The 17,500-nt window shown below is 44.3% G+C and overlaps 2 protein-coding genes across 16 annotated transcripts in view; both read left to right on the forward strand.

Moving 5' to 3' along the window:
• Positions 1-14,290, forward strand: part of zbtb7b (zinc finger and BTB domain containing 7B) — a 24,120-nt gene extending 9,830 nt beyond the window's left edge. The window contains exons 1-5 of one of the 5 annotated variants that reach the window (XM_043257818.1): positions 4,920-5,185; positions 6,148-6,217; positions 9,404-9,821; positions 9,918-10,386; positions 11,061-14,290. In XM_043257818.1, coding sequence (XP_043113753.1) covers positions 5,109-5,185; positions 6,148-6,217; positions 9,404-9,821; positions 9,918-10,386; positions 11,061-11,535 — 1,509 coding nt within the window. In that variant the 5' untranslated portion in view covers positions 4,920-5,108 and the 3' untranslated portion in view covers positions 11,536-14,290. Of the gene's footprint in view, positions 1-4,634; positions 4,829-4,919; positions 5,186-6,147; positions 6,218-9,403; positions 9,822-9,917; positions 10,387-11,060 lie in introns of those variants that run through there. The other 4 variants (XM_043257819.1, XM_043257820.1, XM_043257823.1 and 1 more) reach the window with 4 other exon arrangements.
• A 754-nt stretch (positions 14,291-15,044) lies between these two features.
• Positions 15,045-17,500, forward strand: part of khdc4 (KH domain containing 4, pre-mRNA splicing factor) — a 9,452-nt gene continuing 6,996 nt past the window's right edge. For all 11 annotated transcript variants that reach the window (XR_006252567.1, XM_043257806.1, XM_043257808.1 and 8 more), the window contains exons 1-3: positions 15,045-15,259; positions 16,337-16,514; positions 17,019-17,135. Coding sequence is in view for 10 of the 11 variants with exons in the window: in XM_043257806.1 (XP_043113741.1) it covers positions 15,060-15,259; positions 16,337-16,514; positions 17,019-17,135 (495 nt within the window). In the remaining variant the exon portion in view is untranslated. The remainder of the gene's footprint in view (positions 15,260-16,336; positions 16,515-17,018; positions 17,136-17,500) is intronic.

Raw genomic sequence — 17,500 nt, forward strand, 5'->3', positions numbered from 1 at the left:
ACACACACACACACACACACTCACACACACACACACACACACACACACACACACACACACACACACACACACACACACACACACACACACACACACACACACACACACACACACACACACACACACACACACACACACACACACACACACACACACACACACACACACACACACACACACACACACACACACACACACACACACACACACACACACACACACACACACACACACACACACACACACACACACACACACACACACACACACACACACACACACACACACACACACACACACACACACACACACACACACACACACACACACACACATTCACACACACACACACACACACACACACACACACACACACACACACACACACACACACACACACACACACACACACACACACACACACACACACACACACACACACACACACACACACACACACACATACACACACACACACACACACACACACATACACACACACACACACACACACACACACACACATCACACACACACACACACACACACACACACACACACATACACACACACACACACACACACACACACACACACACACACACACACACACACACACACACACACACACACACACACACACACACACACACATGTTTTACACACACATATTACACACATTTGGGTTTATGTGTGGTCGCATGTTTTGTTTCCTATTTGGGTTTATGGCGTGTGGTTTATTTTTGAAGAAGAATCAATCAGTCAGCTGTGTCTCATATAACTCTTTTAATAATATATTAATCATAGTTTCTCCACAATGCCAGTGTTTCTTGTCATAAATATGCAAAGGTTTGATTTCAAAAGCAGCATCGTATCAAACCGAACTATTTCTTGTTCTGATGTAAATCTGTATTTAAAGTGATTTAGTGGCGTCTGAGATTGAAATGAAATTCTTGCGTGTCTCTGTGAAAGCTTGATTCTGATTGGTCGGTCGGTTTCTTCTGATTAAAGGTTAAAGCTGATAACAGACTCGTCCTGGTGATTAAACAGACACTTACTAGGAATAGGTTTGGTTAGAAATGTTAAATCTCAACAATTTCATCCTGATTTCATGGAGTCTCTGTGGTTTCTCAGGGAAAGGATTATAAGATTAATAACACACGAGTGTTTCTTTATTAATGAAGTGAACGGCTGGCTAAACCTGTAATGACCTTCTAGTTTGGACTTTTTCTTCACGTCTTTGTGGTCAAATATTTCAAATCATGTAATAATAACTTATTAAAATGTTGGTTCAAGTAATGAAGGACTTGAAGGTCTGTCAGGAAGTGTTTTACTGTAAGGTTCATCCGGCCTGATTCATATTCAGAAAACTAATCAAAAGTAATGAGTTCTGTTTCTTTAATGAAGTAATTGGAGGCTGGACTGCTTGTTAGAACCTTCACACCGAGAAGTGAAAGAACCCGCCGAACGAGGAAGTGTCACGATCTGTTCATCATTAAACAGACGCTTGACTTCCTCTTTCATCTTAAAGATGTGTTTTAAATGTAGAGAGAGTCTGAGTCGTAAACATTACATGAAGAAAGAAACCAAACCAGGAATAAATGAAGAGAATCAGCTGTGTGTGAAGAGATCTTACACTGATATATGGAGCGTGTGTGTGTGTGTGTGTGTGAGAGAGTGTGTGAGAGAGGTGTGTGTGTGTGTGTGTGTGTGTGTGTGTGTGTGTGTGAGAGAGTGTGTGTGTGTGTGAGTGTGTGATATGAAAAAGTGTGTGATATGAAAAATAATGATTTTATCAAAGTCTTGTCGTGTTTCAATTAGATTTAATTGGACATGTTTTGCTAATAGAAATCTGTGTGTTTGAATGTGATTTGTTGTGGTTTGTGGTTCATATTTATTAAACGCTTCATGTTTTTCTTTCAGTTGTGTTTTTTTTGTCAGTATTCGGAGCTGAGATCTCGATTGATTGTGTTATTAATTGAGTTCGTCTCTGACTTTCCCCTTTGTTTGCGTGGTGTGTGTGTGTGTGTGTGTGTGTGTGTGTTCTGGTGGAAAGCGCTCACACACACTCGGTGTGTGTTCTTCATCAGGCCTGTAGCGTGAGACTGTGTTGAGGAAACCATATTGTCGTATTGTGATCGGGGAAGAACAGAGCGGCGGTGGGACGTGAGAGTCCGCTCTGACACAAACAGAAACACACTCGACGACACGCAGCTTTTATTTCCACGCGGCCGTCTGAGACGATAAGCTGAGCGCTAGCACACTGAACACACACTGAACACACACTGAACACACACTGAACACACACGATGAAGAGAGAGAGAGAGAGAGAGAGAGAGAGTGTTTGGTGAAAGCGTGACGAGGAGGACGAGCAGAAGATGGTGGATGCGTGTGGGTGATTCTTGTCAGATGAGCGTCTCTTACTGTATGTGTGTGTGTGTGTGTGTGTGTGTGTGTGTGTGTGTGTGTGTGTGTGTGTGTGTGTGTGTGTGTGTGTGTGTGAGAGAAAGCTGATTCACTGCGTTTCGTGTCTTCGAGTGATTCAGGAGTCGTCTCACACAGACGTGACGAAGAAGTCGGTCCTCGCTGACCTTTACTCCGACCCTGAACACTAAACTATAATAAAATACCCTGCAGCGTAATTTATCTCCGTTTTAACACGTCAAAGAAATGCAGGGAATACACCGAAAGGGATATTTATTTATTTGAATATATCTCTGGAGAACAGATATATTTGTAGAAATAGACAGAAATGCATTGCTTGAGTCAAAATTATACATTTTCTTTTATGAGAAAATCACGTTGCATAATATTTGTACATCTCCCACATGAAAACTTTATTTTTGATTAGTAATATGCATTGCTAAGAACTTCATTTGATCAACTTTAAAGGAGATTTTCTCAATATTTATCTATTCTTTATATTTAGTTGTATCTCAGTCAGATATGATCAGATCATAAAGCAGTGAAAGATGATTTATTGGTTTTCTCAGATCATCATAAACTAGACATCAACAGAATTATTTTTTGATTCGGATATAAATCTCGATTTCACAAAATAATGACTGGTTTAGTGAATGAAGTACAAATAATGCATGTCCTTCAGTTAGATGGTTTTGTCTCTTCGTAGTAATAAAGGTTTTTCTCTGAGCTCTTCCTGCTGCTCTCTTTGGACCCAGAGTGTTGCTAACCTGACTTCAGATATCAGTTCTGTCAGAAATAATCCTCGTGTCATGATGTACTCTCTCCTGTGGTTTGAACCTGTGGGACTTTTCTTCTTCTCAATGATTTCTGGGTGAACCGAACCCTAAACTTCCTTCTTGCTTGATTTGTGCTGTAAAGTATCATCATTCCCCTGATTTTAACACCGTGGGTGAATGTGTTCTTAATGAAAGAAGCAGAACCCTGAAGTTATTATCTGTCCGTGATGATGATGATGATGATGATGATGATGATGATGATGATGATGATGATATTTCCTGGTTATTGTGTGTTGATGCGTCCACGAGCTCGGTCTTTTATGAAGGATGGTGTGAGTTATGTCTGTTTATGTTCTTGTTTTGATCAGATTTTCCAGCTTTAAGCGCGTCTGCTCTGCTTCTCAGCAAACCGGAAAGTTCTCTGTGTGTCTGAGAAACGTTTTCTTTCTGGAATGAGAAGAGCTCTTTTATTACGAGCAGCTTGTGAGTGATTTCACAAAAAACACCGCTTCGTGTTTACAGATCCACACGGATTTATTAGACGATCCCGTTTACATTCAGAACCCGTCCAGATCTAATTTAAATCATTTAGAGCGGATCCGGTTGGAGTTCAGATCAGGTCTGATTTAAGTCCTGGAGCAGATAGCAGTGAGGTTTAGAACAGATCCAGCTGAAAGCGGCTCGGATTCAGACGTGATCTTAGACAGACATCACAAAGTTCTTGATCTCTTTCATGCAGTTTTCAGAGAAAGCGAGTCGAGATGAGACGAGTTCCTGTGACGCTCTTCAGCTCCTGTCTTTTGTTGATTTCGATTCTTCTTTCTGTCCTGCTCTCTTTTCTCATCTTTCCTCTAAAGTCTTCATGTGTTTGGTGAGTGTTCTAGTTTTTGAATATTACGGAGCGTGAATTTATTTGTGTATCTGTGTTTATGAAGATGCTGAGGTGAATCTCATGGGCTTGGTGTGTGTGTGTGTGCGTGTGTGTGTGTGCGTGTGTGTGCGTGTGTGTGTGTGTGTGTGTGTGTGTGTGTGTGTGTGTGTGTGTGCGTGTGTGTGCGTGTGTGTGTGTGTGTGTGTGTGTGTGTGTGTGTGTGTGTGTGTGTGTGTGTGTGTGTGTGTGTGTGTGTGTGTGTGTGTGTGTGTGTGTGTGTGTGTGTGAGCCTCATCTGGTGTCAGGCTGTTTGTGTTTGGTCCTTCACACCTTTGCTAGTTAACCCTAGTTAGTTAATATGGCTCGGAAAGCGGTCTCCATCCGTCCTTCCCAAACTCAAATGTTGATTGGCTGTGATTAATAAACGCGCCGCATTGGACGGAAAATGCAGAGATGAGTGCTTCCTGTCGCCGTCGATCCGGACGCGTCTCGCTGCGGAGGGCGAGGGATTTTGTTTTTTCGGAAACTTGCGAACGTTTCGAAACGAGCCGCTGCTGATGGGAGCGAGGGGCACGTGGGCGACGGGGGGCGTGTCGAACACCTTTCTCACAAGACAGGAAGAAGAAGGGAGAGATAGAAAGAAGAAAGAGAGGAAGAAAGAGGTCCAGATCCCCACCGGAGAGACACCGAAGTTATGACGCAGACGGCGGTGCAGGTCTTATCCACGGTGCCCTGCTTCACTATGAAGGGCCGAACGGTAGGATCCGGGGCCCTGTGTGTGTGTGTGTGTGTGTGTGTGTGTGTGTGTGTGTGTGTGTGTGAGGCTGAACTCAAACGGGGCTTGTGGTTCGTTAGTGACTAATCTGCTCCGTCTCAATTGTGTAACATTACCAGAAGCCTTAAGACGCCACACCTGTTCCAGGGAAATCTTGTTCCGTGTGTGTGTGTGTGTGTGTGTGTGTGTTTTGGATCAGGTTAATCAGGTGTTGGAGTGCATTGTTGTTAAGCAGCACTCAAGGGTTTGGGAGGCCAGTATTATGGGCTGTACGGAGCCGCTGGTCGTTAGGGGAAGCCGAGAGGTCGCCGGGCTGCTGGTGGAAAGTTCCAGGCTCAGGTGTGTGTGTGTGTGTGTGTGTGTGTGTGTGTGTGTGTGTGTGTGTGTGTGTGTGTGTGTGTGTGTGTGTGTGTGTGTGTGTGTGTGTGTGTGTGTGTGAGTGTGTGTGTGTGTGTGTTTGTGTGTGTGAGTGTGTTTGTACGTGTTAAGCCTAAAGTTTGGCTCGTCTGTGTTTGTGTTCGGGGCCCGGAGTCGCCGGAGATGAGCCTGTAAATATATTCATAGCTCAGGCTTCGATGAAGTGATTATTTTCTCTTGATATCCTGTGAGTTCTAATCATCAGCTGAAGTGATAACCGTTTCATTCGAAGGAGTTTTGTGACTGTTAGTGAGTTTAGTGACGCTTCTGTTTGAAAAAAGACCAAAAGACAATAAGATAAATCAAAAAAAGTAACAGCCAGATTAGGATATACTGATTGTGTGTGTGTGTGTGTGTGTGTGTGTGAAGATCTGAATTCTCTCAGTGTTATCTGATAAAAATAGTGCTGTTACTTTTACATGTGCTCTTATTCTCTCTCTCTCTCTCTCTGGAAAGATGGAAAGTCTTTTCTGAGCAGATTCTGATGTAAATCTCAAGTGGAAAATAGAAGTAAAATTTCTCCCTGTTCTTTTGTGTCCCATAGTGTTTACCCCACCCACACAACCCAGTGCGCACACACACACACACACACACACACACACACACACACACACACACACACACACACGCACGCATCTGACGCACATAAACATGCATTCCAGGGTGCAAGTTCTCATGCATGCATTCACACACATGTGTAGAAATACATGCATGCACATACGCAGACATGCACAGATGCATATATATATATATATATATATATATATATATATATCTCAGACATGCATGCAAACACACACACACACACACACACACACACACACACACACACACAGAGGCGTGTAGCCTGTAAATGTTTGTCTGCACTGCTCTCTCTCGCCCAGGTGTCTGATTCAGGTGTTCGGTGTAGCAACGTCTCTTCAGCACTTCTACTGGAATAATAAACACATTAATGTCAGTAAAGCTTATGAAGATCATAATAATATACAGTCAAGTGAACAGTGCTCTCTCTCTCTCTCTCTCTCTCTCTCTCTCTCTCTCTCTCTCTCTCTCTCTCTCTCTCTCTCTCTCTCTCTCTCTCTCTCTCTCTCTCTCTCTCTCTCTCTCTCTCTCTCTCTCTCTCTCTCTCTCTCTCTCTCTCTCTCTCTCTCTCTCTCTCTCTCTCTCTCTCTCTCTCTCTCTCTCTCTCTCTCTCTCTCTCTCTCTCTCTCTCTCTCTCTCTCTCTCTCTCTCTCTCTCTCTCTCTCTCTCTCTCTCTCTCTCTCTCTCTCTCTCTCTCTCTCTCTCTCTCTCTCTCTCTCTCTCTCTCTCTCTCTCTCTCTCTCTCTCTCTCTCTCTCTCTCTCTCTCTCTCTCTCTCTCTCTCTCTCTCTCTCTCTCTCTCTCTCTCTCTCTCTCTCTCTCTCTCTCTCTCTCTCTCTCTCTCTCTCTCTCTCTCTCTCTCTCTCTCTCTCTCTCTCTCTCTCTCTCTCTCTCTCTCTCTCTCTCTCTCTCTCTCTCTCTCTCTCTCTCTCTCTCTCTCTCTCTCTCTCTCTCTCTCTCTCTCTCTCTCTCTCTCTCTCTCTCTCTCTCTCTCTCTCTCTCTCTCTCTCTCTCTCTCTCTCTCTCTCTCTCTCTCTCTCTCTCTCTCTCTCTCTCTCTCTCTCTCTCTCTCTCTCTCTCTCTCTCTCTCTCTCTCTCTCTCTCTCTGTCTCTCTCTCTCTCTCTCTCTCTCTCTCTCTCTCTCTCTCTCTCTCTCTCTCTCTCTCTCTCTCTCTCTCTCTCTCTCTCTCTCTCTCTCTCTCTCTCTCTCTCTCTCTCTCTCTCTCTCTCTCTCTCTCTCTCTCTCTCTCTCTCTCTCTCTCTCTCTCTCTCTCTCTCTCTCTCTCTCTCTCTCTCTCTCTCTCTCTCTCTCTCTCTCTCTCTCTCTCTCTCTCTCTCTCTCTCTCTCTCTCTCTCTCTCTCTCTCTCTGTCTCTCTCTCTCTCTCTCTCTCTCTCTCTCTCTCTCTCTCTCTCTCTCTCTCTCTCTCTCTCTCTCTCTCTCTCTCTCTCTCTCTCTCTCTCTCTCTCTCTCTCTCTCTCTCTCTCTCTCTCTCTCTCTCTCTCTCTCTCTCTCTCTCTCTCTCTCTCTCTCTCTCTCTCTCTCTCTCTCTCTCTCTCTCTCTCTCTCTCTCTCTCTCTCTCTCTCTCTCTCTCTCTCTCTCTCTCTCTCTCTCTCTCTCTCTCTCTCTCTCTCTCTCTCTCTCTCTCTCTCTCTGTCTCTCTCTCTCTCTCTCTCTCTCTCTCTCTCTCTCTCTCTCTCTCTCTCTCTCTCTCTCTCTCTCTCTCTCTCTCTCTCTCTCTCTCTCTCTCTCTCTCTCTCTCTCTCTCTCTCTCTCTCTCTCTCTCTCTCTCTCTCTCTCTCTCTCTCTCTCTCTCTCTCTCTCTCTCTCTCTCTCTCTCTCTCTCTCTCTCTCTGTCTCTCTCTCTCTCTCTCTCTCTCTCTCTCTCTCTCTCTCTCTCTCTCTCTCTCTCTCTCTCTCTCTCTCTCTCTCTCTCTCTCTCTCTCTCTCTCTCTCTCTCTCTCTCTCTGTCTCTCTCTCTCTCTCTCTCTCTCTCTCTCTCTCTCTCTCTCTCTCTCTCTCTCTCTCTCTCTCTCTCTCTCTCTCTCTCTCTCTCTCTCTCTCTCTCTCTCTCTCTCTCTCTCTCTCTCTCTCTCTCTCTCTCTCTCTCTCTCTCTCTCTCTCTCTCTCTCTCTCTCTCTCTCTCTCTCTCTCTCTGTCTCTCTCTCTCTCTCTCTCTCTGTCTCTCTCTCTCTCTCTCTCTCTCTGTCTCTCTCTGTCTCTCTCTCTCTCTCTCTCTCTGTCTCTCTCTCTCTCTCTCTCTCTCTCTCTCTCTCTCTCTCTCTCTCTCTCTCTCTCTCTCTCTCTCTCTCTCTCTCTCTCTCTCTCTCTCTCTCTCTCTCTCTCTGTCTCTCTCTCTCTCTCTCTCTCTCTCTCTCTCTCTCTCTCTCTCTCTCTCTCTCTCTCTCTCTCTCTCTCTCTCTCTCTCTCTCTCTCTCTCTCTCTCTCTCTCTCTCTCTCTCTCTCTCTCTCTCTCTCTCTCTCTCTCTGTCTCTCTCTCTCTCTCTCTCTCTCTCTCTCTCTCTCTCTCTCTCTCTCTCTCTCTCTCTCTCTCTCTCTCTCTCTCTCTCTCTCTCTCTCTCTCTCTCTCTCTCTCTCTCTCTCTCTCTCTCTCTCTCTCTCTCTCTCTCTCTCTCTCTCTCTCTCTCTCTCTCTCTCTCTCTCTCTCTCTCTCTCTCTCTCTCTCTCTCTCTCTCTCTCTCTCTCTCTCTCTCTCTCTCTCTCTCTCTCTCTCTCTCTCTCTCTCTCTCTCTCTGTCTCTCTCTCTCTCTCTCTCTCTCTCTCTCTCTCTCTCTCTCTCTCTGATCCGTTGATCCTTCTTGGATTGGGTGTGTCCTAAATTAGTGTTTTGCGTTTGGGAGGAGGGATGTTTAAGCCTTTATTAAAATCCTGCATCACATGAAGTAAAAAAGCAAGGGGTGTGTGTAATTATTAATTCTAACACACATTTCATCAGGATAAGTTTAGGGATGGTTGACTAGTCATTCAACAACAGACTCGGTGATCAGTTGTTCTTCAGCATTTTATTTGAGCTTTAATATTTAAAGTACACTTAATTTTAGTTATTATCATTATTGCTGTCCATGTTAACTGTTATTAAAGCAGTGATGTTTTTCCACACTATACTTTGTTTGTGTAGGTGTTTCTAATTCAACGGCAAATTTGACGTCTTTCTCTTTTCTGACCAACAGTCGATCTCTCCGTATTTATTTCCTCTTTTGGAACAGCATAGAAATCCTGTTGTGGGGTTTTTTGGCAGACTTATTGTCCCTACACCTACCTTAACGCTACTCAATACTTTGATTAAATCTGGAATCTGAGGATGCAAAAAAAAATTGCTAAATTTGGAGAAAACTTAGCAATGAAGCTACTAATAAAAAATGTTTAGGTATATTTACGGCAGGAAATTTACAAAATATCTTCACAGAGCACGATCTAAAAAGCTGTCGTTTTTGTCGTTTTTTAAAAAAACAAAGTATTGTCTGCTTGTTTTGGTGCAGGAACATGTGAAGCAGTGAAGTGAGTAAAAGTGAGTTGACGTGTTTGTCTCCGCCTGCAGGTGGCGATGTCTCCAGGAGAGGACGGTCTGATCGGGATCCCCTTCCCGGAGCACAGTAACGAGCTGCTGTCCCGACTCAATGCCCAGCGGCGGACCGGGCTGCTCTGTGACCTCACGCTGACCTCCCGCGGCGCTCGATACCCCACGCATCGCTCCGTGATGGCCGCGGTCAGCCTGTACTTCCGCCGTCTGTTCGGGGCGGAGGAGGGCGAGGAGGACGGAGAGGGCGTGGGCGACAGCTGCAGCGTCTGTCAGCTGGACTGCGTGTCGCCGGACGCTCTGGCCGCGCTGCTGGAGTTCGCCTACACCGCCACGCTGACCATCCGCAGCTCGGGCATGCGCGAGGTCCTGAAGGGCGCGCAGCTGCTGGGCATCCAGTGCGTGGCCGACGCCTGCCGGGACATCCTGGGCGAGACGGGTCAGATAGCGTTACCTAAAACTAGATCGTCTGTGATAAGGTGCAAGCTTCCAGCACATTATAGTACTAATAAATGTTGATACGTTACATCTCCAGAGACGGGTGACGACCCCACGGAGGATGCTGAGCGACCGCCGTCCCGACGCAAGCCGGACCGCTGCTCGGTGGCCCGGGCCGCGTCTCCCGTGAGGCCGGTGTGGAGGAGCCCCTCGGCCCCGGATACGCCCCTAAGTGGGCTGCTTCCCGCGCAGGGACACCCGGGGCTAGTGGTGAACGGAGACTCGCACTGGCAGGAGTTCTCACACAGACCCGAAGACACGCCCTCGGAGGAGGAGGAGCCAATCGCCCAGGGGCAGGCCACGCCCCAGCTCAGCCAATCACAGGGCGACGGAGCAGGGGGCGGAGCAGCGGCAGGAAACGGCAGGAAGAGGAAGTCTCAGATGCCCCAGCAGTGTCCCGTCTGTCAGAAGATCATCCACGGAGCGGGAAAGCTGCCGAGGCACATGAGAACACACACCGGAGAGAAACCGTTCCAGTGCTCGGCCTGCGGGGTCCGCTTCACACGGTACGCCCCGCCGTTTCATAACCATAGATGGTATATTTTGTTGGAATTGGAGGAAAAAGGACTGAGCTACTCCAGTTTGTCAGTTTTACGAAAAATCGAGCTCGTGTTTTCTGAGCAATGTTGTATATTTCGCTCTGTTCTTAATAGTAACTACTGTAATGATAGTCACAGTATAGCTTTTTGTTTTTGTTGTTATAAAGGTGAACCACAAAACCAGTCATAAATGTCCTTTTTTTCTAATTTGAGATCTATAAATAGCTGAATAAATACGCTTTTCTTTTAGGATAGTCCCAGGATAATATTTGGTCGGAGACTGTTTGAAAATCTGGAACCTGAGGGTGAAAAATATCTAAATATTGAGAAAATAAATCTCCTTTAAATGTAGTTCTAATTAATGCATATTACTAATCAAATTCAATTTCGTGAATTACTTCCTGTAAATACATTGATGGATTATGATAACTTAATACTCTAATGATTTTTTGCATTTGTACTGTTGTCTATTAATACAAGGATACCTGTGCTCTTATGACACAAAACGGTTCTTTTAGAAACTGAAAGAGTGCAAAAACATGTATTTTTAAAGGACTGGATGTAGTAGAAGCTGTGGGCTGAGCTCTTGGAGGCTGGTCAGAGAGCGTTAATAATCCACGTGTGATATCTGTTCGTCTCAGGAACGACAAGCTGAAGATCCACATGCGGAAGCACACGGGCGAGCGGCCGTATCTGTGCTCCAGCTGCCCCGCGAGGTTCCTGCACTCCTACGACCTGAAGAACCACCTGTCTCTGCACAGCGGGGACCGGCCCTTCGAGTGTCCGCTGTGCCACAAGGCCTTCGCCCGCGAGGACCATCTGCAGCGCCACAGAAAGGGCCACAGCTGCCTGGAGCTCCGAACCCGCCGCCCGCGCTGCCCCGAGGCCCAGTCCTTCGCCCAGATCCTGGAGGGCCACGGCGGCCCCCTGGCCATCATGCCAGGGGCCCACATGCCGTATCCGGAGCTGCTGTGGCGGGCGGTCGTGGCCCCGGCCGGAGAAGTCCTGGATAAAACCGAAGGAGGCTCGTCTCCTCGTGGAAGCTCTTCGGTCGTGCAACAGTCCTGGGAAGAGGAAGAGGAGGAGCAGGAAGCTGCTGGAGAGGAGGAAGAGTGACCACGTTCGTGTGTGTGTGTGTGTGTGTGTGTGTGTGTGTGTCCAGGTGAAAGAAGTGCACTTCAGTAAGTGCTCTATTTCCGTGCACTAACGATGTGCTTAAGTTATTCTTTAGTAATTCTCAAAAAACGAAAATTCTGTCGTTAATTATTCACCTTCATGTCGTTACGAGACCTTCGTTCGTCTTTGGTACGCAAATAAAGATATTTTTGATGAAATCTGACCCTTCCTAGAAAGCAAGGGTACTAACGCAATCCTTGCTCAAAAACGTAGCAAGGAAATCGTCAAAGAAATCTTTTTTTATCATTTTACGAAACTAAGAGAAGACTTTTTGTGTGCAGAGAAAGCAAAAAAAGACTTTATTGAACAATTTGACCTCTGCTTGACCCTGTAGTGCCATTTCCTCGAGTATGACGCACGTAAACCACGTATGTACGATGTTTATAGTTCGATCTGAACGCATACGATGTTCACACGCGTGATGCAGAGGAGACAAATTGTTGAATAAATGCTTTGCTCACAAAAAGTGTTTTTGTGCGTGAATTAGCGGTCGAAGCGCTGGTGTCACGTGGGTTATTTTAATGATGTTTTTGCTTCGTTTCTAAGCTTCGGTGGCGTTGGGGTCCTTGAGGGCCGTCGAGGGCCGGAGAGCTCTCAGAGTTCAGCAGAAATATCTTCATTTGTTCTTACAGGTTGGCGACGGCGTCAGGGTCAGCAATTTATGACAGGATTTTTCATTTTCGGGCGAACTCTTGCTTTAAGATCGTCTAAAGACTGGGCTGTTTTGTGACGCCATAATTATGAACTAAAATGCGCTTTAAATCTCTTGAATTAAAAGAAGTAGCACTTGTAGTACACTTAACCCATCTACTTTCATACACTAGTACACTCGTACTACAAGTCCTGACTAAATTAAAACACAGAGATATTAAAATGTTAAAAGCACACTTTAGTTTATATTCCTGGCGTCCCTAGACAGCCCTAAAGGATCACTTTTTGCAAAATCAGTGCGTGGAAATAGAGGTTTTAGAAGTGCACTCTTTAGTAAGCTGGTCTTCTGTTTCCGGTGCTGGAGGAGCTCCTCACGCAGGCCTCCGTTTGCGCCGTCTCTTTTGTTTCTGAGGTTTTCGACTGCTTTTGGAGCTCCGCCTCGTCTTTGTTAGTTGTCTGCGAGGCCGTGATGTTCACTTCATGCAAAATGTGAACGCGAACGAGTGCTCGAACAAACCTGGTGTAAAAACAAACAAACCACGCCACCGAATGGAGGACGCATGTCGCCACCTACAGGCGAGGATCATGAAGAATTTACTGTAGCTGCTCTGAAATTTAGCCTTTTTTCCGAATAAAATGAGTTTGGAATTATTTTCAAATGATAGAATTTACTTTCATACCAAAGATTATCGGTTAGTTTGGACCCGAGATGTATTTTTTCAGATATTTGTAGCCTTTAAATGTTTTTTTTTCTCTGTCGTCTGAGAGAAAGACTTAAAATGGACTTCAGATCTCAGATCTCACGAAAGGGCTTTCTGCGTTTATACGCTCGGATGAGGAAACACAAGCTCATGTTTGGTTTGGTTTACTTTGCTCTGTTTTTTAGGAGGATGCGCTCGGGGGGGGATTTTTGAGAAGGGATCTCGTTTTCTTTAAAAACAAAAAAACAAAACCAATGGCAGGACGGAGAGTTCTTTTGTAAACTATTCTATTTATTTATTCGTCGGTTGGATATTTATTGTGACTTTCCTGGTTTGGGGCGCTTGGGTTGCTCTGCATCTTCTCTTTCTTACGAAGCTCGGTTCTCGGATCGGTTTTGCCTTTTTTTAATCGTAATGGCCTCAGGTAGATGCGCGGCGAGGTCTGATCTCCGGTCAGATCCCGTCCCTCGCTCAGGTGCTGTAGAGAACTGAGATTCAGACGTCCTCTGTTTGCAGGTTTTGCACATGAATTTCTGAATAGAAGTACAATCCCTCCGATGACCAGCACAGGACAGACCGAATCAAACGAGGAGGAGTCTTGCCTTTCTTGACGCAAATGCATATCTGAGATATTTTTGAAAAGAGAAAAATACCTGCATTATATGAAAAAAAGGAAAAAAAAGAGAGTCTTTAGTGACGTTTGTAACTATAGCTTTAGCCGCTTCGTCTCGCTGCAGGAGCTTCGGCCGATCTGTAGAAGGGATGCATTCTGGGTACTGTTCTGCTGACAGTAGGGAAACTACCCGAAGAGGTTTATTTGCACTAAAACAGGATCTTTGTGTCGTGAAAATGTTGATTAGTCGCCTCTTATGATTGTAAATCCTCAAGTTCTTCAAAAACTCTTGCATCTTGAATATTAAGTACTTTCTGTTTTGTTTTGTTTTGTTTTTTTTTGATGTAAAGGTCAAGCTGCCTTAGTTTGTTTTATTTGTTTTGCAACTATTCTCAGGAAATCTTGAGCCATGCACTAAGTGGATATGCAAATGTTCGGTGAATATTAATTTATTGTATATATCTGTGCTTGGAAATATGAACGCCCTGTTGTTGAGTAAAGTTTCTTTACATCTGTCGTTTATTCATTGTCGTGATTGAATCTGAGTTGTTTTATATCGAAAGCGGAGTTGTGATTGTGTTTGGGGTGAAGGGACGAGGCTCCTGGTCAAAGCCTTTAATCAGGGATTTGTTTTCTGTTCATAGAGTGGAATCTTTCTCAGCGATGGCAAATCATTTCGCATATTGTACAAATAAAGAGCAAATAAACAAAGATTTATGTATGAATAGACCGTGCTGCCTCCTGCTGGTCATTTCTGAGCGACTTCGTCTTTTATCTTTTACGTGTCCCCTGCACGTGCGACGTTGACGTTCGTCCGGTGACGTCACTGCGTCACAATTAATATTCATGAGGGCAGCTTTCGGTACTTCATGAATATTAATTGTGGAAAACGTATGTTTTCTGCTTTAATATAAACAAGAGCAGTGCTTTCCCCCTCGCCTGGAAATCATTTTTATGAATCCTTAGATCCATATCATAAATATGAAATAAAGGAGAAAGTTACATACATTCAGAGACTGCTCTTAATATAATATAAGAATTTCAGGACAAGATTTTTCCCCAGCTTTAAAAAAAAAAAAAACATTTTGTCAGAAGTCAAAAATAGAGACTAATATTCAATAATAACTTGCAATACAGTAACGCTGCTTAATAAGAATAATAGGAAACTTTAAAAAGCACACACATTAATGAAAATGTTTTAAAACAAATCTGATATCACCATTTAATGGATATATTTGGTGGATTCTGTGTGGTTTTGGTTCCATCTGCTGGAGAAACGAGTTCAAACATCGAGAAAACAACGCAGAGGTTTGACGACACGAAAAATTACTCGTTATTACAAAATCGAGATCCATCACTTTATTTAATTGTTTATTTGTTTAAATTATATCTCAAAACAATTGTGGATATTGTTAAGCTAGTTGTAACTTATAGAATAAATACATAATTTAAAAGAATGATAATTTAGTTGATAACTATTCTAAACACTTTTTAGAAAGATGATCACATTTGTGACGGGTTTTGTCACGAGATCCTGCGCGTGCGCGGCGGCGGCGGAAGTGACGCAGCGCGCTGCGTTTCCGTTGGCTGGTCTGTCCGCTGGAGCGTCAGAAACGGATCGGTTCGGTTCGGTTCATCGCAATCAGAAGCATAAACGCATCTCTCGTCAGATGTCGTTCGGTGTCCCGCACGGCGGCGGGTAAGTGTGCGCGCGCTCGCGCTCTGCGGCGGGAAACGCGTCTGACGCGCCGGTAATGGCGGACCTTACATAACAACAACAACAACAACACCAGCAGGGATAGAATCAGATCACCTCACATAAAAGCGTCCGAGCCGTTTTTACTGCATCACCAGACGAATCAGACAGTTCCGTGATAGCACCGTGTAGTTTGGGCGAGATAACGTTACTGAGAGAACAGCGGGAATACCGTTCCGTTTAATTATATTCTACTGTGTGACTAGGCCACTAGTATTATCATGGTTTTAAGTCAGTTATTTCTATCTCATGCAGTAGTGTGTCATTGGAAAATATCAGTTTAGATGTCAGAAAATTTATTTCTCTATTAATAGTAATAAGTGAGTTTTTGTGTGATCTGAAACACAACAGAGACTCAATCCAGAAGAACTGCGTCCGAGATCCTTCAAAGAGACACCTGCACTGTTTAAAATGGAGGTGCTGTCAAAAATAGATTTCGTTACCAAATACCTTTTATGAACTAAACTACATGAATATTTGTATCTTTGTGTTTCTGGGGAACTTCACAGGTCTTGAAGCGTCTCGGAGACACAGTTCTTCTTGATTGAGTCTGTCTCGGTTTGTTAGCTAGAAGTCTCACTTTTCCAAAATAAAAAAAAAATTAGATCACTAATCTAAAAAGTTTATGCAGCCGGCCCCAGTCTTTGTTTGAAGCAAATTAAAATCTTAATGGAAAAATGAAACTATTTCCTACTGACTAACAGAAGATAGAAATAACTGACTTTTAAAGCGGCTGAAAATTTTTGTGTTCTAGGGATTTGCACAGTGCTCTACACACACACACACACACACACACACACACACTTAAAGTATTTACTGTTTGTGTTTTGGTCAGTAAGTATTTCATCCCAGATATATTTTCTGGTGGCATCTGGTTTTCTTTTGAATAAACTCCTGTCAGTGTTTCATGAATCACTTAATGTTCCTCTCTGTGACTGATGATGAGATTTTATGGAAGATGATTCACTCATTGTGAGATGATGATGATGATGAAGGCTGGTGTGTGTGTGTGTGTGTCAGCCGGCGCAGTAAGTGGGACCAGGCGGGTCCGGGGTCTTCTGGCGAGGCTGATGGAGGCTCTGCTCCGAGTGGAGCTCTGGACGCCGCTGCAGCCGTCGCTGCCAAGATCAACGCCATGCTCGTGGCCAAAGGAAAACTCAAGCCGTCTCAGATCAGCAGCGCTGCTTCCACTGATAAAGTCAGTTCACACACACACACACACACACACACACACACACACAGCTTCCAAATCAACTTGAGTGAATAAAGACATCGTGATTCTGACAATACTGTAGTATAAATGTAAACATTTAGAAAGTATACATGATAAACATACTCCTAATATTATGTAAACAAAAACTTTTATTTTGGATGATCGCAAAATAATAATTTGCCATCACTAGTGTTTATTTAAATGCATGATTTTTAAGAAATTTGGCCATGATTTTAATGTCTTTAGTACTTTTTATAAATATTTAGATCTAGTTTTAAGCTATATTTAGTACGCAAGGCTACAGTACTGATTTAAAAAAATATTTTTTTTTTTCAAAAATTGCTTTGTTGCTGTGACGTCGTGTGTGTGTGACTGAAAGAAGACTCAAACACTGACATGTAGTGTGATTATGAGGAGGAAGCATGCATGAATAATTACACACAGGTCGTGTGTGTGTGTGTGTGTGTGTGTGTGTGTGTGTGTGTGTGTGTGGCAGGTGTCGGTGGTAATAAGGTGAAAGATGATCTGGTGGTGGCGGAGGTGGAGATTAACGATGTCCCGCTCACCTGTCGGAATCTGCTGACCCGCGGACAGACTCAAGACGAGGTCAGGCCCGTGTGTGTGTGTGTGTGTGTGTGTGTTCTGTCCTGATGTGTGAGATGTCGATGGTTTTTCAATAGTGGTGGAATGATTACTGGTAAATAATGATCATATTTTCCTCAGAAGACTGGAGAGCGTCTTGTCTTCTTCTTCTCTCCTGGTAGTAGTAGTGTTACAGTAAACAGCTGTAGTTCTGGTGCTCCGTCAGCGCCACCTGCTGTCAGAGACACATTCAGTCTGTAAGTTATGAGCGGTTAAAAACAAGCTTGTGTGGATTCATACTTAATTCAGATGAGGTATCTAGAGTTATTTAAGGAGCAGATAGGATTAAAGGATTGTTTGAAAATTATGTACATGTTATTAGATATTAG

Source organism: Puntigrus tetrazona, chromosome 14 (genome assembly GCF_018831695.1).
Source record: "Puntigrus tetrazona isolate hp1 chromosome 14, ASM1883169v1, whole genome shotgun sequence".
Taxonomy (NCBI): domain Eukaryota; kingdom Metazoa; phylum Chordata; class Actinopteri; order Cypriniformes; family Cyprinidae; genus Puntigrus; species Puntigrus tetrazona.